This window comes from Pseudorasbora parva, chromosome 3 (genome assembly GCF_024679245.1).
Source record: "Pseudorasbora parva isolate DD20220531a chromosome 3, ASM2467924v1, whole genome shotgun sequence".
Taxonomy (NCBI): Eukaryota; Metazoa; Chordata; class Actinopteri; order Cypriniformes; family Gobionidae; genus Pseudorasbora; species Pseudorasbora parva.
Genome location: NC_090174.1, coordinates 36,573,202 through 36,597,792, shown reverse-complemented (window position 1 = coordinate 36,597,792; position 24,591 = coordinate 36,573,202). Strand labels below are relative to the sequence as shown.

The 24,591-nt window shown below is 41.5% G+C and overlaps 1 protein-coding gene across 4 annotated transcripts in view; it reads right to left on the bottom strand.

Moving 5' to 3' along the window:
* garnl3 (GTPase activating Rap/RanGAP domain like 3) overlaps positions 1-24,591 on the bottom strand; it is a 95,882-nt gene that overhangs the window by 36,240 nt on the left and 35,051 nt on the right. For all 4 annotated transcript variants that reach the window (XM_067438667.1, XM_067438665.1, XM_067438668.1 and 1 more), the window contains exons 3-4: positions 10,109-10,183; positions 8,810-8,909 (exon numbers count right to left, since the gene is read on the bottom strand). In XM_067438667.1, coding sequence (XP_067294768.1) covers positions 8,810-8,909; positions 10,109-10,183 — 175 coding nt within the window. The remainder of the gene's footprint in view (positions 1-8,809; positions 8,910-10,108; positions 10,184-24,591) is intronic.

Sequence of the window (24,591 nt, the reverse complement as noted above, 5' to 3'; positions counted from 1 at the left end):
CCTCTCAGACCCCTCCAACCACCCTATCACTGACTCTGAGCTCATTGATGACTCTAGCCACAAGCATCTACATAACTCCAGACACATGATGCGTATTATGGACAACATTCTCTGGTGTGCACCCGATGGCAACACAGCGCCACAGCTTGTAATGCCACGGTCGCAAAGGGGGGTGATGCTAATGTACGCCCACAACACACCATGTGCTGGACACCACGGCACCAGAGCCACGTATGACACACTGAAACAGGTGGCATATGGGCCTGGGATGCATCAAGATGCGGCAGAGTATGTTAGAGAATGGCTAGTTCGCTGCCGGTTCCAACCAGCAAACCCGAAGCACAGAGCCCCACTACAACACAGAGGGACCACGTTCCCATGGTCAAACCTACAAATCGACCGGGTAGAACCCCTGCCCAGGTCCACAAAAGGCAAAAAGTACTTTCTCACAGTGGTGTGCCAGTTTACCAAGTGGGTGGAGTGTCAACCAGCACCCAACGACACCGCCCAGACCACGGCATACCACCTGATCAATCACATCTTTTTCCTGTCAAGATTGCCACTGAGAATCAACTCAGACAGAGGCATCCACTTCACTACTGAGGCCATGCAACAGATCTGGAAATGCCTAAGAAACGCGGCTGTGATCATGCTCCTGTGCCTCCAGACAATCAGAGGCCAGCCACCACCAGACATCATCACACCGGGTCCAACCTCGGGCATCGCACTGAGAGAGCAACCTGGACTGCTGATCACCAACTGCAAATGAATCCTCAAAAGAAAGACGTACTCTCCTGAACTTCACATCAGCAGCGCAAGCTCCTCCAGCCCTGCACATAAACGCAAAAGGGGGGAGGAGCCCAAGCCCTCTGCCTAACCTTACACCAGCTTCAAGAACCTTCTCCTCCAACACCAGTTAGTCACCTTGTAGGCAATACTGCCAAGCCCCACACTATGTCATGCATGTGATTTGAGAAAGAAGGCCTTTAACGAACACAAGGCTGCCTCTGAAGGGATTCTCCAAACCCCAATGACTTTGAACTTTGAAACAGAGAAACCAAAGTGGATCACCAGAAGGCACCCAGCCTGGCCACAATGCGAGGCACCCTCTGAAAAGTTCCTAGTCAGCATAGGACATAAAAGTGTCAAGATGCAGTCCATCTTCCTAGGCAGGAGACCTAAAGGACTGACTGGCCATTGCGAGGAACATGGTTCCACCCAGGGCTGCAGAAAGCCCACAGCACACCTGCACCACACAAACGGACTTCTGGATGACAGGTGACGCACCGTCAGGGCACCTGCTGCCTCGACACCTGCTGCACAAGCACAGAGACCTGAACTGGGCTACTGTCTGCCTTATCTGCCGTGGAACGACCATCACTTCAGGAGACACAAACAACTGGAGCCTAACATGGCTATGGTGTGTCTGATCTTCCTGAATCTTTGATATCGCTCGTTGTTGTCCATAGGAGGGACAACAACTAGCGAAAGGGGGGATTATGTAGCGACTCAGGCGAATCAAACACACAATCGCCAGTTACATTTAACAAATATGTTTTGAAAGTGTGCTGATGGACAGACCTTCCCCCAACACAACAGAGAAGGATTCTTCAGCTACCCTGGAAACCATCTGATAAGATCTTTTATGACCGGAAAGAATGTGGCCACATGAAGTCTTATACACAAAGACTTTAAGACACAGAGCTTTTGCCTCAAATTATAGACAAACCATCTATAAATGAACATGCACCCCAGGACATTATATGTAAACACATAACTGTCTTGTAAAATGTTTATTCTGTATGGTATTTTGCATCTTTTTGTCTTTGTCTTAACAAAGTACTAGTTCAGATAACCTCATATATGTCATGTCTCCTATCAAATTAATGCTCACTTCACGACTTACACTTCCATGTATATCACTTATTCAGAAAATGCAGTGTGTGTTTGTTGCATTAATTATAGTATGAAGACTCAGAGACCCACTGAGTCGAACTTTCAAACAAAGGGCAATAAATTCTGCTGAGGAATTTCCCGCCGGGAAATCCCAACACTCTCATTGGTTAAGTCTAACCCTGGAGGGTGGGACTATTTCCAGACCTTAAAAGACCAGTGAAGACAGGCTCTCTTTCTCTTCTCTCTCTCTTCTCTCTCTGGCTGAACCAACACGTCATCGTGGCTGGCCCTTGAGCCAGGCCACCAATGCAGGCCCTCCAAGCAGGCCTCAGCTCTTCCAAAAATCTTCTCTTCTACAATCCGATCTTCAAGAACACGAAGCATCGCTAAAGCAAACAGCCGCTTCCCTCCCAACCTCGGAAAGGACCGCCGGACACGCAGAGACACGCAGAGACACATACGCACACAAGCGAGAAGCCAAAACGAAACCAAAAAGAATGCAAGTATTCTTATTCTTACTGCTGTAAAGAGGGTGTGTTATTCTCCCGTTGGGATAAATTAACTCCGTGAAGGTCGTATTTGGTTGAACTGAAGGAAAGCTGTTTCTTACCCTCCCCCACTCTCTTTGTCTCTCTCTCTCCCTCTCTCTTTGTCTCTCTCTCTCTCTTTTATCTCTCTCTAACTTCAGTCTATTCATTATTCTCTTTTATGTATCACTGCATGAAAAGTGGGATTTTCGTCCCCGTAAACGGCCGGAAATCTCCCTGATTTTCGACAATTAACGTCAGTTTACAGCCTGTGAACGTCGCGTTCGTCTGTGCCACATATTGACGGAAACGAACCATGACGTATGTGGAGCTTGCGGAGGCATGCTGGCGCCGGCGCTAATGGCTCTAATTAGCATATGAATAGCAGCTCTGGGCAGCGCTTTGCCGGAATGGCTTGAATTTCCTCACTCAGTATTGGTTGAAACTACTACATTGAAACAAGAAATATCACTCGTGATTGGTTGGCAGATCTGTTACTATTGGTCAACCTGGGTTAATAAATTTAAACCCCCAAATTATAATAATTTTACACACATATATAAAATTATGATTTGCATATTTTTTAATTGTATATATTCATATTCATGTGATATGCTATTATGTTTTATATTCATGTCATTGTTATCCTATGGACTACGCTATTATAACCATCAAGGACATTCATTTATTGAGGAAAGGAAAATATGCCAGGGACGTGCAGTTTACTCAAAGAAAGAGCTTTATTAGAACAAACACTAAACCAAATGCAAAACGTTTGAGATCTGCCCACACAACAATAGGAAGCTCACGAGAAGCCCAAAATCCTACAGCACCATGAAGTCTCTGTTTTCCGCTTCAGAGCTGTAGGTAACTAGCGCCATTCTGTCTGTTTTAAGACCCCATTTTTCAGACGTCTGTCGTGCGTTGCCCTGTACTTTGGAATCGCCTCTAATCTCGATTGCAGCGTGGCACAGAGCTCGGCGAGCTCCTGGCTGGTCAAACAGTCCATCCAGACACCGCGCGAACGATGCCGTCTTCCTCATCAGACATCAGGTCTATGGTAGCGCAGTTCCAAAGGCCCACCTCATCCTCAGCTAACACACTCTTTTTTGCTTTTAGCAGCTGTAAAAACAAACAAAGACAATCAGTATTGCGCGATGTACTGCGTAAAATGCACCTGAAAAATAGTCACACTGACCAAAAACGGATCTAATCTAATAAATCTTACCCTCTTTCTTCTCTATCGACTCCGAGCTGAACTTTTCACAGCTTCTGCGTGCGATGCAAGAACTGGATGTTTGTACCTCCTGCGTACTGTCTCTATGTCTTACATGCAGCTGGAAAACAATTAAATGAGTGTTATGACGAAGTTGTGAAGACGGCGTGCTGCTTCCTGTAAAATGACCAGAAAAAGAAAACACTTTTATAAAACAAGGCTAATTTCAGCTTGTGCTACTTAAAAAGCTTTACTTTAGGTTACTTTAGCTTAGATAACAGTCTTACCGCAATCTTAGGACTGGTCTTCTCTTAGGCACTCGTCTTCTCTTCTTAAAGTTAGTATCTTCCACACAGTTTTTCGACTCCAAAGCAAGCAACCTATCGTCTATGGACAGCAACCTGGAGATTACTAAAGTTAACTGCTCGTTAAAATCGGCAGCAAACTGAGCAAGCTGACGAGATAGCCCACTGATTGCATTCAGCTGCTTCGTCCCGCCGGTGTTACGGATCAACTGGGGATCATGTTATCTGGGGACGGGCGCGTGCACGCAGCTAGTTTTACCTGGATTTACAGCAGATGTTAGACGAGGACAGATTCGTCACAGCGCATTTTCCACTGAACAGATTTAAAACGCTTTCCACATTATTGGTAAATGTTTGCATAATATCAGGCTCTGTGTTTTCCTCTGTCGCTGCTTTGCTGTATGTTTCCAACGCAGTTTAAGGGAATTTTTTATGTGGTTTCATTTCACAACACAGACCACGCCCACATTTTGTTACATTCTTTTCGATGAAGGTCGTATCCAATGACAATTACATTCAATAAATTACATTGTGTCGTATTAGTATCGGAATTTTCATTTTATTTTTAACAACTATTGTTTTTGTAATTTGCTTAGGGTATTTTTTAAATTATATATATATATATATATATATATATATATATATATATATATATATATATATATATATATATATATATATATATATATATATATATATATATCCTAACTAAAATAACTCATAGCCTGTCATATTACCTTTCTCATATTAGCCTATTATATTCTATTATAATCTATGATATTGCCCACCCCTTGCCCACCTGCACATCCCAGCTGATATACAAGATTTGGGGGGTCATTCTGCATTTGAAAGTTTGAAATGGTTTTAAATCTTCTAAATAAAGTAAAATGATTCAAAATCAAGTAATTTATATTATGCCAAAGTCAACTTTAAACATATACAATGTAATTTCCAAACAGCAAAATTGTGGCCAGTGAAAATGCTGAGTGACTAGTAACTTTGGAAAACCACTAGCCACGGTGGCCGGTGAGCAAGTTAATGTCAACCCCTGTATGTATATATGTGTATATATATATATATATATATATATATATATATATATATATATATATATATATATATATATATATATATATATGTATATATATATATATATATATATATATATATATATATATATATATGTATATATATATATATATATATATATATATATATATATATATATATATATATATATATATACACACACACACACACACACACACACACACACACACACACACACACATATATATATATATATATATATATATATATATATATATATATATATATATATATATATATATATATATACACACACATATATATATATATGTAGTGCCGTTAAAATTAATTTGCGTTAACACGTTAATTTTGACAGGCAATGATATATGATATATAAAGTTTGCTGATGTATGACGCCACTTATTAGCAGGAGACCGCAATGATTGGTAAAAGTTGCGGTGATTGGTCAAAATTGCGAGTCGCACTGAATTCACAGGGACTGATTGCAAATGACACACAATAAATAATCTAGAATACTTTCATCAAATATATAAATTCAAGCTTAAGTTTAAGATTTTACAATTAGGCTATACTGAGCCTGATCTATCTAAGAGATTTTCTTAGAAGGAAGTTAATACCTTTTAAATGTCACATGGGTTAAAACTCCTGCTACCCTGATTTGCATTTGTATAGCTCACAGCATGGTCATTTACATGTTAAAGCCTCCCCTGGAGTTAAGGGAAGGGGGGTCTTAGGGGGGACAACTGCCAAGCAAGGCCCACGTCAATTTCTGACAATTCACGGCAGTTTTCGGTGTCGCCTGCAAACTGCCGTGTACAGTCGTAAACCTGATCTTCCACGACAATCTACAGTGCCGCTTACTGACGAAAATCCCACTTTTCATGCAGTGTATTCTTTCGTTAATATCTATACTTCTACTCTCTTGATGCATATTTAGTATGTACTTTCTGTGTGAATTGTAGTGTTATTTTTAGTCTGTGTTTATTAAACCTTCAAAAGACATTTAATGAGTTGAATCTGTTATTCTGCCACATACACAAAGTCAATGAAACTTGCGATCTAAACGTTACCTAACTGCTTATGCTACTATGTTAGTAAAGTAAACTGTATGACCATTTGAAATATTGAACTTATCCTGATCAGTAAAGTTAATGTTTCTCATGCGCTCGTAAAGCAGTAATCCATTATTGAGAATTGATTTGAAAAGTCTATAACTAATTTGCAGGACAAACTTAGTAGGATAATTTCAAGCAATTTCATAAAGGGTTACTTGTATTTAATTAAACAATTTTCCCTATCGGAAAATTTTAATACGTAATGAACAACTGGCAAATTATATTCATAAATTCATGAATATTGAATATTAAATCTCTTTTGAGTTAATTATTCCCTGAGACATTAAACTCATAAGTCGTTGTTGTTACACAATATAAAGCTGATTTAAACAATATTTTTAAAGGTATAGGGAAATAAAACAATAGATATAGTGTAGACACCATATAATGAAGTAACGTGGCACAGACTGAACACAGATACCTCAATATTTGTTACACAACACAATGATGGTAACACTCAGGCCCTGTCCACACGAACACGGGTATTTTCAAAACCGCAGCGTTTTCTTCGCGGTTTGGCTGTTCGTCCACACGCAAACGCTGTATCCGGTTAATAAAACCGGACTTTTTTGAAAACTCCGGCCAGGGTGAAGATTTTTAGAAACTCCGGTTACAGCGTTGTCGTGTAGATGGTGAAACCGGAGATTTCGGTTTTTTAAATTGAAGTGCGCGCCGTTCTCTCCTTTGTTTGACGTCAGATTTTCCACATCTCCTTTTGATTTATGTGAGTCGAGTCTATGCGGTGGACTCCACTAACAGCGCTTATCACATGTATATCCTACAGATACATGTTCAGTTATTTCATTGTATTGCAGAACAAAGGCGCCAGAATGCAATAATACAAAATAGTAAAGCAAGTGTGTGAAGCTATTACAGTCCACTTCGGCCCTGCACCTGTATACAGTACCTGTCACTGAGTCCAAAGTAAAGGAACTTGTAGAAGGGTTTCACTTGAGCCCATGGCATCCCTCAGTCAGTGCAATGTGCATCGGTGCAGTGAATGGGACCCATGTGGAAATCAGGCAGCCAATCATAGCGTAGTTTTGCGTTCTCATGTGGACAGATTTTTTTTTAAAACCGTGCTTGTGTGGACGCAATTGTTTTTTAAAACGGAGGAGGAAAAACTCCGGTAATAAAAATACCCGTGTACGTGTGGACTAGGCCTCAATGGGTCGTTTTTGTCATTCTGAGTAGAAAATGAATTCCAGGTGTCACAAAAATGGCAAGTTACTTAACCTAACAAAAAAAGCAATGATAAAACAGTGTAAATAACCAAAAAAAAAAAAAAAAATCAATCTCATTAAAGGGGGGGTGAAATGCTGTTTCATGCATACTGAGCTTTTTACACCTTTAAAGACTTGGATTCCCATCCTAAACATAGACAAAGTTTCAAAAACTAATGTTGGACGTTTGATGGAGTATTTCTGTGTTAAAAATACTCCTTCCGGTTTCTCACAAGTTTCGGCGAGTTTTTTTCGAGTATGGGTCTACTTGACGTTAAATAGAGCGGAAGGTCCTTGTATGGGCTGAACGGGCTCTTCTCCCGGAAGGGTGCGCGCGCGCGTGACTAGAGGGAGAGAGAGGAAATGCACGCTGTAAACAGTCTCTCAGCTGCAGATCCACTCGTCCGTGAACACTTATGATGCGCTGCGCTCCACTTTATTCCTATGGGTGACGTCGAGCGACTTCAACGCTTCAGCACAGCATTCCGGGAAGGCAGCGCTGCATTTGAACCGATTTGAACGCAGAAATGACGGGAAGCTTCAAGGCATCGCTTCAGTCGCGTCGCAAAGTGGATTTCCACGGTCACTGCTGTCACAGGACTTCACCAAATCATACCAAAGAAGTGTGTTTTTGACAGAGCGGTCCTGCTTTGGAAGATGCCGGTGAGTAAATCAACTTCAAATGTCTCTGCTATTGGCTACCGTCGCATGAGTAAACATCAGTAAACGATACGATCGCGTGCTTCGTCATTCAAATGCGCTAACGGTTACTCCATTGTTGTTCTGTATAACGTTACACTAGTCTGACGTGCAAAACCGTTTGCTTGCTACCTCTAAGGTCTAGTCACATACAATAGTCCATAAACCGAATCATGTCCTCATAAACTGCACACAAAGGCCCCTAAATACAGTACATACCACAGAGACGGACATCCTGATGTTGCCGTTTCTCCTGTTCAATTTATTTCAGCCTCAGATTTGATTGTGGATCATTATCTGTATTAGCTGAGATAGATGGGTTTCTCCACGCTTGAGGACGTCACCGCTTTGCTCCGCCCACACGATACGCCTCCAGGCGCTCGTTTTTTTCCGGAAAGACTCGGTACAGCCCATATTTCTTTTATAAATATGATAAAACTAAAGACTTTTCGGAGATATGAAGGATGCAATACTACTCTATAGGTACTCAAGATTGACATGAGATTGACTGAAACTGAGTGTTTCACCCCCCCTTTAAGTTCTATCCGTGTAAATCAACTTTTCTTTCTCACAAACTCATAAAAACATGTTAGCAAAATTTTTATAGAATAGGATTTTTCAAAATAATGCCACATGCTCTCCATTATGATTTGTTGAGTATAATGTCAACGTGTCCTGTATGTGTGTGCATGTACAGTATGCATATAAATCTGTGTGTGTATGTGTGCATCCTCTATACTTGGAAGTGAAATCCCACCTTTTCCCAGAAAGTACTTGAAGTACCATCTGGTGTGGTACTCTGGATTCTCCAAATGGACATCAGTTCTCCTCCATGTTCCAGGCGTGTAGTCTGAGGTCTGCAGAAATGTCCCACCAAGAATTTAACTAAGTGCAGGACTCAACAGTAAACATTTTTTTTACATGCCCTGCAACATTTTTACTGGCCCCAACAAAAAATGCAATATATTTTATAGCAATGATTTTTTTTAGCTAGAAATAATATTTATATATTTTGATATTTTTTTTTTTTGTTTTTAACATTTTTGTTTATTCACAAGCATATATTTTACAAAAAGACAGTTTACAACCAAATTTCGGCCGGACAAATATGCATGTGAAAACATTTCTGATTGGTTTGTAGTCTTCAACATTAATTGTAGTTTTTTTTTACTGGCACATTCAAGACTATCACAAGCCATTCTTGCACATTTGACAAATCCTCCATCTTAGCTAGATAACATTATCCTTGAGATAAAATTTGCATGAACAATATAGAATATATCATAAAAATATATCTGGTTATAGCAAATAGCAAAAAACTCAACATAAACAAAATCTCTACTCTATATACTCTGAGAGTCAGGAACCCTGATCACTATGGTGACAGTCCACCCTAAATCATTAACAACCAATCAGAGGTCTGTGTTTGTAGGATAAAGCATTGGAGGTTGTCATAGCTACAGTCTGGTGCTTGAAATGAAAAGGACAAGTGGATGGAGGGAGAGAGAGAGAGAGAGGAAGAGATAGAGAGAGGGAGGGGGAAATGAGAGCGAGAACATTGGGGATTGATTGAATCGCTTTGCTTTGATTGTTGTTTTTGCTGATGCATCTGTGTTTCACTGAAACAACTACAGACACACTCAAAAAACACAAAAGCTGGCAGTTTTGGTCTGTTACTCACTGGCAGAAGATGAATACATTTGTTCTCTCTCAATTTTCCTCATCCTTCCTCCCACTTCTTCTAATCTGTTTTCCTCTTCCTGTCCACCTTTACTCATTACGCATGTATTTAAATACATTGTATCGCCCCCGTGCCTGCAGTACTGCACTGACTTGAACCTGCAGCCATCAGTGTGCATGAGTTCAAAACCTAATTGAATCTCTCCATGGTCATGTGAACTTCAACAATTGTAAGGCTGTTTAACTTCTATCCTGGCAATTTTAATAATAGTTTTGTAATGCTTGGCTGGTGGTCTATTACAATCCAGCACAAACAGTGCGCACACACACACACACGCACACATTTCAGTCTGCACAATATTTAATGAGGTCTTACCTCATCTATTGAACCGTTCTCCACTCTGAATCTCCCAGCTCTCTGTATGGCCCCGTCTGCATCACTGGAGATAAGCTGAGGAGAAACACAGATACGTCATGAACATGAGACCACCTGCATCACGTGGAAGAGCTATACATTAGGGTCCAAAACTAGTAAAATGCAATTTATTGTTTTCATAAAATATTATAGGGGAGACCGGGGATGGTTATAATACTTTTTGTTTGAGCATCAGTAACTCAGTGGTTGTTTGTGCTAGATGTCTCAAATTTTGATAAATGTTAGCCACATTTGTCTGCTACAGAACCTAATGTGGGGTTAGTTGTAACACGCATGGTTTAAAACTTTCCACTAGGGCTGTCAATCGATTAAATTATTTAATCACGATTAATCGCACATTGTCATGAGTTAACTTGCGATTAATCACAATTTAATCGCACATTTTTATCAGTTCTAAATGTACCTTAAATGAATATGTTTCAAGTTTTTAATACTCGAATCAACATGGGTATTAAATAAATATGCATGCTTTATGCAAATGTACTTTTATTATTAGTGAAAGACTAGAAATGTATCAAAGGTCAGGTGTTTTTCAAAGAGCTTGTTCATGTCTCTTAAATCTAAGCTTAAAAATTCAGAACAAGCATTGATTTCTCTCATTTTAAGAATATAAATAAAAGGGAGTTTTTACAGTGGCAGTTTATTCAGAACAGGGCACAGTTCATATGAAAAATTGGTAATGTGAAAGCTGTCATGCGGACCTGGGAGCGCACCAGTACCACACTACACTGGAGGAGGTTCATATTCCACGAGAATTTAGTGTGGCCCCTTTAAGATATGCGCATTCCCTATTGAACTGCTGGTATTTTGTGTGTACACGCTGAACTGTGCTGTGATCCAGATACTGTCCAGTTTCTCTCAGAAATCATTCGTTTCGTGTCTTAAGACATCACTGTGTCGCTGCAAGCCACAGGGTTTAATATGGATTCGTATGTCTATGTGCTTTTTTTACTCTCATAGAAAAACACCCCATTGATATGCATTATATGAGCAACAGTTGGAGATAAACATCTTCATTTGTGTTATACTGAAGAAACAAACACACCTACATCTTGGATGCCCTGGGGGTCAGCAGATAAACATAAAATTAGAATTTTTGCGTGAACTATCCCTTTAACCGCTTAATCCATTGATTCATGCTGGAATAATCCACTAGTTTCCCCCTTCGCGCCATCTCAAACTTTGACATTGATGATTGTATCTATTATCTAAATGCAAATGTTATGCAATAGATATTGTTTCATTTTATTTTTTTTTAAATCCTAAAGTGTTATTTCCAGATTTAAAATAGATTGTGAATAATATATTTTATTATAATCTCCGACTTGAGGTTACAATAAAAACCTCAAGAGAGAAAAACCTGAAGAGAGAAAGTGAAAAGGCAGCATATCTGCTGTGACATACACTCAATACACATACAGAACACTTTACATAAAAACCCTTCATGTTCAAGGCGCTGCACACACAATCAGACTAATTAGATCCCTGTGTCTGATCCATCTGTGTGCAGCATTGATCACTTCATCTGTGTGTCTCTGTGTACACATGTTGTGTTTTCAGGTTTTATGGGGACTTTCCATTGACATTAATATTGTACAAACTATACTACCATCACACAAAACTTTCTGCATTTTTACATTTTCAAAAAACACCACTTAGTGTGATCAGCACTTAGTGTGAGCAAACTATTTCCCCACAAGGACAAGAATTTAAGATCTTTGTGGGGATATTTTGTCTCCATAACATAGGGTCTACCAGGAAACACACACACACACACACACACACACACACACACACACACACACACACACACACACACACACACACACACACACACACACACACACACACACACACACACACACACACACACACACACACACACACACACACACAGCTGTTCATTTCTATCTGTAAGAGAAATAGTTTCAGTGAAATTCTGTCTGCTCAGATATTATGTGTATGTGTCACTTGCACCTGACACGATGTAATCTGGTCTTTGCAGTAAAATTGCAACATCCCCCCAGATGGAACAATGTTGGTTGCTAGGCAACAGAACACAGAACCTCTCCCATTTCCTTTTCTTCAGTCACCTTGTTTTCCTACTCACATTTCTCTCACCTTTCTTCTCCACCTGTTGGTCTGTCTCCCTCTCTTTCTCTTCCATCCTCTTTGTATCTGGCAGACCAAACTACTAAAAACAGACTGCAGCTGCACTGCAGCTAGAGAGAGACTAGCTGTAAGGGTGAGATTGTCGTTGTGTGTGTGTGTGTGTGTGTGTGTGTGTGTGTGTGTGTGTGTGTGGCAGATGGCCTTGGTTTGAGAATGCCAAAGGTCCAGACAGATCATTCTAGATAGACTCTTGCTCTCACACTAATCAATTAATAAGCACTCAGATGGCATCCTAGTCAAGATAAATCAAGTCCAAAATGAAGAAAAAAAAGTATGTTTATATAAAGTTCATTGGTTAAACAGTCCTACAGTCCTACAGTCCGAGGAACCAGAGAAGCTCAGTATCGAGGCACCTCATCCAGCCGCCCAAGAGGAGCTTATAGATGTGCTGACCCGTGCTGTGGCTATATTAAACATCGATTGGCCACAAGAGAGACAAGTAGACTGGATGATCGGTTTCTCTTGCGCCGGGCTCAGACACCTCACCGTGGCTTGCCATATTTCCCTGACCTACACATCGATTTGTGTAGGTCTTGGAATAAGCCTTATTCAGCGCAAATTTCAACCTCCCTGTTCTGGATTATTTTAATGTCCTGGGGCGCATGAGGCTGGCTATGGGACGATGGTGGAAGATGCTCTCACGGGCTAGCTGTCACTCGAATCGGCATCGTCCCTCATAGCCCCTGTACTGCCTACCAAACCCTTCCAGGATACATCTGTTTTGGTGGGCAGGGCATATATGGCGGCGGGTCGGGCTGGTAGTTCCCTGCACACATTATCGATCTTGCAGGCCTACCAGGCCGACCTCCTTAAAGAGCTCGACGAAGGCGAGGGTCCCTCTCCAGAGGGCATCCTCGAGCTTCGGAAGGCTGTGATTTGTCTCTCCGCATCACCAAGGAGACGGCCCATGCCATCGGCTGCTCCATGGCATCAATGGTGACAGTGGAGAGACATCTTTGGCTGAATTTTTCGGGGATGAAGGAGAAAGATAAGACTTTTCTCCTAGACTCCCCAATCTGTTCGGCGATGCCGTTAATTCGGTCGTCGACAGGTTCCAGGAGAGGAAGAAGCATTCCGTGGCCTTTCGACAGTTTCTACCTCATCGGCCAAAATCTGGGAAGGCTGCCACTAGTCGGCAGCCTCAGCTGTCAGCCAGCTCCTCGCACAGTCAAGTGCAGAAAGAGAGCATCGCCTCTAGAGCCCCTTCTCTGGGAGCCTGGCAACAAAGGTGATGTAAGGGCGATCTAAGGAACGTCCTTCTGGCAAAGAAGTCTGCTGGGAAGAAATCCTAGCCGTGGCAGGATTTCTAAGAGCAGCCTCTCGAGGTTGCCTCTCGCACAGCGCTCTTGATAGGAAAGCGATGTGGTAATCCCAACGTCATAGACGCTTCAGGCCACATCGTTTTCCTATGGACAGGTGCTGCTTCAGTCGCCTCGAAAAAGATCTGCGAGATCTTGCCGGGCATCCGCTTCAGGGGGTGGGAAACAAGGCTCAGTTAACACCCGAGACCAGCCTCGAGAGGCTGATTCCCTTCGTAGATTATCTCTGCGCATGGAAATGCCTTCCGAATATATTGACTTGGGTCCTGCGTACTGTAGAAATAGGGTACAGACTGTAGTTCGGTACATGGACTGCAGTGGTACCAGAGCAGGTTCGGGTAATGGAACAAGAAGTAAAATCCTTGATGGCAAAGGAAGCCATAGAATTGGTTCCGCCATCGGAGAGGGAGGCGGGGTTCTATAGCTGGTACTTTATAGTTCCAAAAGAGGATGGAGGGCTTCTGCGGATTTTAGATCGGAGGTATCTGAATCAGTCTCTGAGGAGATTCAGGTTCAAGATGTTGACCATTCCCACTATCGTGAGCCAGAACCAGCCCAAGGACTGGTTCGTCACGAGAGATTTAAAAGACACCTATTTTCATATCTCCATCCTTCCATGCCACAGGAAGTTTCTGAGGTTCGCTTTCAGGGGCGAAGCATACCAATATTGGGTTCTTCCGTTTGGCCAAGCTCTTTCCCCTCGCACGTTCACCAAGTGCACGGATGCAGCTCTGGCTCCATTGAGACTTCAGGGCATTCGTGTGTTGAATTACAGTCCCTGACAAAAGTCTTGTCGCTTGTGTACAAATTGACCTAAAGTGCCGCTGAAATATATTTCTAATCAAGATTTTTTTACAAGAAATGGCTCATTTTAATCCCACCAGCTTTTGTGATAATGTTTCAGTGAAAAACTAAACTTTCAAAAAGTATTCTAATATTCACAGCTTGGTAAAGCCCATTGAGTCAATTTTTGCAAAGACATAAGTGTTGTCAACTTGTCATATGAGCTTCACCTGTGACTAATAATGGATCAATTAGGTCTCAATTGTGTATAAAAAGAACCCCAGTACACTAGACCTTCACATCAACTGCAACTAGACCTCTGCAAACATGCCTAAGATTCACCCAGAGACTAAAGTTTTGATTATCAAGAGGCTGAAGACCAGATCCACTGCTGATGTGGCAGACACCTTCAATGTGTCTCAGCGTCAAGTACACAGGATAAAAAAAAGATTTGAAGAGACAGGAGACATTTTTGACAAGCCCAGGTCAGGCAGACCCCGCAAGACAACTGCTCGAGAGGACCATTTGTTGGCTCGAAAATCCAAGGCCAGCCCATTTTCCACTGCAGCAGAGCTCGACGAGACCTGGTCACCTGAAGTCCCTGTGTCAACCAGAACAGTTTGTCGGATTCTGTCTCGAAATGGCCTCCATGGTCGAATCAGTGCCCAGAAGCCAGCACTAAACAAAAGACAATTGAAAAACCGTGTGGCATTTGCCAAGGCCCACAGCCTGCTAAAAGGATGGATGCTGGAAAAGTGGCAGAAGGTGGATTTTTCAGATGAATCTTCTGTTGAATTACACCACAGTCACCGCAAATATTGCAGGAGACCTACTGGAGCCAGAATGGATCCGAGATTCACCCAGAAAACAGTGAAGTTTGGTGGCGGAAAATTCATGGTCTGGGGTTACATCCAGTATGGGGGTGTGCGAGAGATCTGCAGGGTGGAAGGCAACATCAATAGTCTAAAATACCAAGAAATCTTAGCTACCTCTTATATTCCCAACCATAAAAGAGGCCAAATTCTGCAGCAGGACGGTGCTCCATCGCATACTTCCATCTCCACATCAAAGTTCCTCAAAGCAAAGAAGATCAAGATGCTCCAGGATTGGCCAGCCCAGTCACAAGACATAAACATCATTGAGCATATGTGGGGTGGGATGAAAGAAGACGCATGGAAGACGAAACCAAAGAATATTGATGAACTCTGGGAGGCATGCAAGACTGCTTCCTTAGCTATTCCTGATGACTTCATCAATAAATTGTATGAATCCTTGCCAAACCGCATGGATGCAGTCCTTCAAGCTCATGGAAGTCATACAAGATATTAAATTTGAATCTCACAGGACCACAACTTAATTTGCTGACATATTTTTGTATTTGCAGTAAATTTGTTCATTTCTGTATAGGCGACAAAACTTTTGTCTAGCCAAAATTTGACCTTTCTGTCTTGATTAAATGATAAATATTTTTTTCTGTGAAAATTATTTATTTCAGTGCATTAAACATAATTTGGGAGGGTTTTAGCTTTTCATATGAGCTATTTCTAACACCAATTAATTAATTAGAAGTCAGGTTAATATCAGGTATTTCTAGAAAATAGATAAGCGACGAGACTTTTGTCAGGGACTGTATATTGACGACTGGCTAATACTGGCACAGTCATACGAGATGGCAGTTCAACATCGAGATGCCGTTCTGGCTCATTTTCAGTGGTTGAGATCGCAAACCTCCATGCAGACTGCCGCATCAAATTCTCATGTGGTTGCAAGAGAGATTGTTATCCCACAGGGCAATGTATATCCCGGGGATACAGAATCAGGGGGCAGACGACCTGTTGAGGCAGGGGCTGAGGCCTGGGGAGTTGCGGCTCCACCCTAGGTAGTGGAGTTGATATGCAAGAGGTTCAGCCCAGTGGAAGTGGACCTGTTCACGTCTCGAAAGATGTCCCACTGTCCACTGTGGTTCTCGCTGGGGTTGGATGCCATGGTACAGATGTGGCAGAGGCTGCGTCTGTATGCGTTCCCCCCGATCGCTCTGCTCCCAGGGATCCTGGAGAGAGTCCGGCAACAAGGAGTCAGTCTTCTTCTGGTGGCTCCTCGTTGGCCAACTCAAGTATGGTTCTCAGATATCATAGCTCTGCTGGTGGGTCCCCCGTGGCAGGTCCAAGGAGATTGTACATCCTCAAGTGGAATGTTTTCGCTACTTGGTGTAGAGAGCATGAGATAGAACCAGTTAACTGCCCAGTGGCTTCAGTGCTGGAGTTCCTCCAAAACCGTTTCTCTGCAGGGCTCACCCCATCCACACTCAAGGTGTGCGGGCTGGTATTGGAGCTTTCCACGCTCCGATGAGTGATGGGCCTTTGGGTAGGCACCAATTGGTTGTACGTTTCCTCCGTGGGGCTCGGAGGATGAGGCCTGTAGCCCGTACCAGAGTTCCTACATGGGATCTGGCTGAGCCCCCCTTCAAGCCACTGCAATCAGTTGAACCTAAGAACCTGACCCTAAAAGTGGCATTTCTCTTCGCAATCACCTCTCTGTGGAGAGTGGGGGATCTCCAGGCCTTGGCAGTCATGGCAACTTGCTTAGGGTTTGCCCCCGGAGGAGTTAGCTTCGCCATCTTACACCCTAGGCCAAGCTATGTGTCTAAGGTGCCCTCTAATGTGGTTAGGTCCCTGGTTCTTCAGGCATTTCATCCCCCGCCCCATGTGACGGCGAAAGAAGGGAGACTTTTTCTCTTGTGCCTGGTCAGGGCCCTGAGGATATATTTGGAAAGGTCAGCTCAGTGGAGGAAACTCCTCAGTGGCCCTTCTCTCTGGAGTCCCTATGCAGGACATCTGTAAAGTGGCTGGTTGAGGCACTCAGCACACATTCATAAGATTCTACAGCTTACACCTCCCTGCGACTCCCGGCGCTAGGGTGCTTCAGTCCTAATTGTGCCTGGTTTCCAGCTTCACAATAGGGCAGGTGTACCCTTGGTGTGGCCCAGTGGGTACTCGTTCCCCAAATTCATTGTTCCGATGCAGTGCGAAGTTCCCTCGATATAGGGAATTTCGCGGGTTATGTATATAACCCTTGTTCCCTGAGAGGGAACGAGCACTGCGTCTCGTCGCCACACCGCATATCACCTGAGAGTGCTTGCTTCTTTGCGACAATCTCCCCTCTTTATAGCTTCTGGGTATGCCGTCACATCTATGTCATGATGCAGCACCAATCAGGATTGGAATAGTTTCATTCATACTTCAGATGCGCTGATGCTTAGGGAGCATCCCCCAAATTTGTCGTTCCGACGCAGTGCTCGTTCCCTCTCAGGGAACAAGGGTTATATACACAACCTGAGATGTTTTACTATCCTTATGGGTACATTTGGTCCCCACAGTGTAATATAAACAAGGGCACACACACACACACACACACACACACACACACACACACACACACACGCACGCACGCACGCACGCACGCACGCACACACGCACGCACATGTCATGTTTCCATGTTTTATGGGGACTTTCCATAGGCGTAATGGATTTCATACTGTACAAACTGTACATCCTATCCCCCTACACTGCCCCTGCCCCTAAACCTACCCATCACAGGAAACATTCTGCATTTTTACTTTCTCAAAAAAACTCCTACAAGGACAAGGATTTCGGATATTGCCATCTTTGTGGGGATTAACATAGGGATTACCAGGCCGCCCGCACACACACACACACACACACACACACACACACACACACACACACAGACACACAGACACACAGACACACACACACACACACACACACACACACACACACACACACACACACACACACAGACACACACACACACACACACACACACACACACACACACACACACACACACACACACACACACACACACACACACACAATCAAATAAGCAAGAAAGTGCAAGAAAGAGAGCAAGAAAATCAATGCTATTGTAACATTGATCTTTTTAGAGAGCTTCTGTATGTGTTTTGTCACACAAAAGAGCAAGAGACGAGATAGAAAGAATATGGAGAGAGACACAAATGGAGAAAGCAAAGCATCTGAATCTGAGAGGAAAACAAAAGGAAACATTTCCATAATCTAAATCAGTCTACACAGTGGAACTGAGCTTTTGGTGAATTGTGAAATACAGAACAGGTTCTATATACCATCAAACAAAAGCCTACTAATATCTTCTCTGGGTGTTTTTTTTAAAAAGTGGCAGGAAATTAATCACTGCAAGTTTTGTGCCAACCTTTTTGCTACTTAAACAGTTTAATTGTATAAAGCGTAGAATAAAAAAGGATAAACCCGGTTTGACATCCCGAGGTGGAATATCAACATGACCATTGCACAAACAAGTCTCTACCTAAACTGTTTGCAAAACTCGAAAAATGTACATACAGCACATACAATTCACTGCAGTTTTCAGTGAAAATACTGGAGGCAGTGCAACTTTTATTCTTTTTTGCACAAATTATGATTACAGGGGTGTCAGAGTTGTTTCATTGGGTTCCTGTTTACTCAATTTCCCAGTGATTAGGCTGATAAGTCATTTAGTTCACCTTTCATCTCAATAGTTAACTTGTTAGTCCCTGGATGCATTCCAGTTAGTTTTCATTATGCCCTTCGCTCGCTAACTTCCCTCCGTCTCGTTTACTCGGATGTAGATCATTGCTTACGCTGCATGAATGTCCACTACTGGCAGAACTTTGCAATGGACTGAACTGGAAACGACCTAAGCCCTTGATCACTTAGACACCGCTATCATCCTATGGAGTTGATTTATTATTAATTTTTCCTCTTATAAAATTGCTTAATGCAGCATTCTATATGAGTATATGTGTGTTTGGGTTGTTTTAAATGTTTAAAAACAATTAATTTAATACAGTCGTTTTTGGTTGGGTAAATTAAAATGCAATATGCAGTGTATGCAGCGATATGCACAATCGATTTGCAGTGCGGTATATGAAGCTGCCTTAAGTGTACATATATGAAGGTCAAAATTGAGGGAGCAAGGATCTGGCCATACAAACTTCATGAAGTGGAATGCACTTCAAAATGGCTGCGAGGATTCCCCCGAAGGAAAGTTCTTAGGGAAGTTCACAAGTGTGTGTCTAAAAGTGGAGTGGAACTCCCTGTTTACAACCTGTGTTCTGCATACTTGGTTCGTTCTTGTTTGTATATAGTTTGGATATCGCCCTATTCTCCTGAGTGTTGTCATTAAAACGCTGTTATTTTAAGGTATGTTTAGTACTTAAGTGTATTTTATTATGTTTGTTTGTTAAATGTGTTGTAAAATTCATTAAAATATGTTTCAAAAATTGTTTTGAATCTCTTTCGTCATTGTGCTGTTTGCACACGCTACCCGTGACAAGAGCAGAATAACAAAACAATAAAGCCTTATTTTGCATGGTTCCTTGCCACAAATACATACAAATAGTTAATGTCTGCTACAAACAAAAAGTAGCTAACTACATTGGAGTCACCTAACAGTTTTGTTCTGGTTCTTGAATTTATAACCAGTTCCATGTATATATAACCATGTTTATAACCAGTATACCATGGTGGTGGCAGTTATAAACCTTGTTTATAACCAGTCCCCTTTAATTTGCCACTTACTCACTCATAAAAGTGTAATAATGTAACTCACTGAAGTCTATATCACAATCACTAACTGACCTAGCCTGGATGCCAGCCGAACCCACAATTGTCAGGGCAGGCTTCAAACGATGATGGACATGTGATAAACACTAACATAATCGTCCACGTCATCAAAGGCTCAAAGGTTGAATTTGTTCAAATCCTAAACGGAGAACTTAATTCATATATGCATTCACCTTCACTATTTCTCTCTGAAATGATGATTCTTTTGGTAAGTACTCTGTGTATCTTTAAATTCTTTTTTTACAACACTGGAAAGATCATTTTTTCCAGCGTGCGTGCAGACAGGGTTGGTATGTTTTTACAACAAAACCCGCCAACTACTAGCCCAAAACAGTAGCTTCTCGGAGGGGGTTCTGCGGAAAAAAATGGCGTTTGGAGGGTAAAATGTATTATTTTGGCAAGGTTGCCTACTAAAATTCGCAATCCTGGGTCTATATATCACATAATTGAGGTCGCTTCACTTCAACCGCATGGACATGGAAAACAGACTCATATTATGACTAGAATTGAGTATGACCATGTCAGGCTATAACTGACCTTTTCTAAATACCAAATTATTTATATCAAATAATATTTACTGAACAATAATATTTAAATTATAAAAGACAATAGGAAATAAACACAGGCAATTCAGTCAAAGGTGTGGTTTACTTTGTGGTTTACAAAGGAAAAATTACTACATTCTCATCTAAAAAACATATATGGTGGATTTGCTCGACCACCATGACATTCACCGCAAACAGAGTGATCCAGATCCAGTGCTGATACTTGAAGAAATCTGGAAAAGGCTCTCAGCTAATCTGATTCAAGAACCAGAACAAAACTGTTAGGTGACTTCAATGTAGTTAGCTACTTTTTGTTTGTAGCAGACATTAACTATTTATATGTATTATTAGTTTGGAATTTCTACAGTACTTGCACAGTAACACTATCTGCACATAGACATATACATGAATGAATCTGTGGAATAGAGAAAAAAGTAGTGGATGGAGAATGAGAAAATAATAAAAAGTTTTAGTTAAGATATAGTGCCTTGCAAAAGTATTCGGCCCCCTTGAACTTTGCGACCTTTTGCCACATTTCAGGCTTCAAACATAAAGACATAAAACTGTAATTTTTGGTGAAGAATCAACAACAAGTGGGACACAATCATTAAGGGGAATGAAATTTATTGGATATTTCCAGAAGTTCAGTGAGGATCTCTGAATGATCCAATGTTGACCTAAATGAGTAATGATGATAAATAGAATCCACCTGTGTGTAATCAAGTCTCCGTATAAATGCACCTGCACTGTGATAGTCTCAGAGGTCCGTTTAAAGCGCAGAGAGCATCAGGAAGAACAAGGAACACCCCAGGCAGGCCTGAGATACTGTTGTGGAGAAGTTTTAAGCTGGATTGGGTACACAAAGATTTCCCAAGCTTTAAACATCCCAAGGAGCACTGTGCAAACGATAATATTGAAATGGAAGGAGTATCAGACCACTGCAAATCTACCAAGACCTGGCCGTCCCTCTAAACTTTCAGCTCATACAAGGAGAAGACTGATCAGAGATGCAGCCAAGAGGCCCATGATCATGTTGGATGAGGACAACAATCAGTCTTATACTGCACAAATCTGGCCTTTATGGAAGAGTGGCAAGAAGAAAGCCATTTCTTAAAAATATCCATAAAAAGTGTCGTTTAAAGTTTGCCATAAGCCACCTGGGAGACACACCAAACATGTGGAAGAAGGTGCTCTGGTCAGATGAAACCAAAATTGAACTTTTTGGCAACAATGCAAAACGTTATGTGTGGCGTAAAAGCAACACAGCTCATCACCCTGAACACACCATCCCCACTGTCAAACATGGTGGTGGCAGCATCATGATTTGGGCCTGCTTTTCTTCAGCAGGGACAGGGAAGATGGTTAAAATTGATGGTAAGATGGATGGAGCCAAATACAGGACCATTCTGGAAGAAAACCTGATGAAGTCTGCAAAAGACCTGAGACTGGGACAGAGATTTGTCTTCCAACAAGACAATGATCCAAAACATAAAGCAAAATCTACAATGGAATGGTTCAAAAATAAACATAAGAATGGCCAAGTCAAAGTCCAGACCTGAATCCAATCGAGAATCTGTGGAAAAAACTGAAAACTGCTGTTCACAAACGCTCTCCATCCAAACTCACTGAGCTCGAGCTGTTCTGCAAGGAAGAATGGGCAAAAATGTCAGTCTCTCGATGTGCAATACTGATAAAGACATACCCCATATTTTTATTTTTTGGTAAAAAAGTTTGAAATATCCAATACATTTTGTTCCACTTCATGATTGTGTCCCACTTGTTGATTCTTCACAAAAAATTACAGTTTTATATCTTTATGTTTGAAGCCTGAAATGTGGAAAAAGGTCGCAAAGTTCAAGGGGGACGAATACTTTTGCAAGGCACTGTATATATTATTTATATAAGTCACATTATATAAGTTATATTTAACAGAATAAAGGATTTTCCTCTAACACATACCCACACATACTGTAAATGTACATGCATGCTGACTTAATGTGTATAAGTGGACTGTTCTTTTCCTCGCAAGCCATTTTTCACCAGAATTACACACAAAGTCTTTGACAGCCTTCAGACAATCCATCACTAAACCACTAAATGTCTTCAACATTGCTTCAATTTGTCCCATCCCATGTTCCATCTTTATGAAAGTGACCCACCCACAACATTGGACACAGTAAGCATGAGTCACTCATAATGCTTTATATTATAGAGCTGCAGGCAACAAGTTCCACTGAGCCCAACATGCTAATTTTACACACCGCAGTTGCTCTGCAGCCAACCCTCCCTCTGCTCAGCATATGCGTGTGTGGTTTGAAGGCGTTTGGACTCAGTTAGAATCAAATAATTTAAGACCAATAAGTCACGGGCAGAATATGCATACGGTCAGATGTGTATATGTCATCATGCAGCATTATTCGAAATTTCAGTACAGCCAGAGGGAGGCCCTTATGACTACATACACATTTAGTTCTCCAGTCAGCTATCTCTGTTATTATCTGTATCAATATGTTAATTCAAACACAACAACCTCTAAAAATCAGGAGATCATCTTCAAGAGCTATTTTTATTTCTAAAGAATAGTATCAGAAATTATAATGATAAACTAATAAATTGCACAGTGCCCGGCCAGCATCCAATATAGTAAGGTATACAACATTATATATATATATATATATATATATATATATATATATATATATATATATATATATATATATATATATACATATATATATTCGACGGACCGATTATACTGGAACACCAATTAGCGCTCACAAGTCACGCATAGGAGTCACGTTGGTCACGACAACAACAAACCATAGTGAACATTTATGAAGAAGCTGATGAGCCCGCTTTGCTTGGCCCCGTGGATGGGAAATTTTGTTTTAAAAAACGAAAGGATGGAAGCGTCTTTAAGAGCATGGTTGTGTGCAAGCTATACAACAAGGAATTTGCGTATCACCGCAGCACATCGAGACTCAAATATCACAAAAATGCTTTTGCTACACTTAATGGCAAACATTGCACTGGTCTGTAATTTTTTGTGAAGAATCAACAACAAGTGGGACACAATCATAAAGTGGAACGAAATTTATTGGCTATTTTAAACTTTTTTAACAAATCAAAAACTGAAAAATTGGGCGTGCTAAATTATTCGGCCCCCTTAAATTAATTCTTTGTAGCGCCACCTTTTGCTGCGATTACAGCTGTAGTCGCTTGGGGTATGTCTCTATCAGTTTTGCACATCGAGAGACTGGAATTTTTTTCCCATTCCACCTTGCAGAACAGCTCGAGCTCAGTGAGTTTGGATGGAGAGCGTTTGTGAACAGCAGTTTTCAGTTCTTTCCACAGATTCTCGATTGGATTCAGGTCTGGACTTTGACTTGGCCATTCTAACACCTCGATATGTTTATTTTTGAACCATTCCATTGTAGATTTTGCTTTATGTTTAGGATCATTGTCTTGTTGGAAGACAAATCTCTGTCCCAGTCTCAGGTCTTTTGCAGACTCCATCAGGTTTTCTTCCAGAATGGTCCTGTATTTGACTCCATCCATCTTCCCATCAATTTTAACCACTAGCAACGCCAAGGTCATGGGTTTGATTCCCAGGGAAAGCAAGAACTGACAATAATGTAAAATGTGTACCTTGAATGCAATGTAAGTCACTTTGGATAAAAGTCCGGCTTTAAACTTCTCCACAACAGTATCTCGGACCTGCCTGGTGTGTTCCTTGTTCTTCATGATGCTCTCTGGGCTTTAAACGGACATCTGAGACTATCTGTTACATGGGTGTGTAGATGCCAAGACAAAGAGTGCAAGACTTCCAAACACAAACGATCTTTATTTACAAACTGGATTCCCAAAAAACATCTAACACTTTACCAAAACTCAGGGCAGGCACCCTGAAGCCCTGGGGACTGGTACCTGGTTGGCTGGGG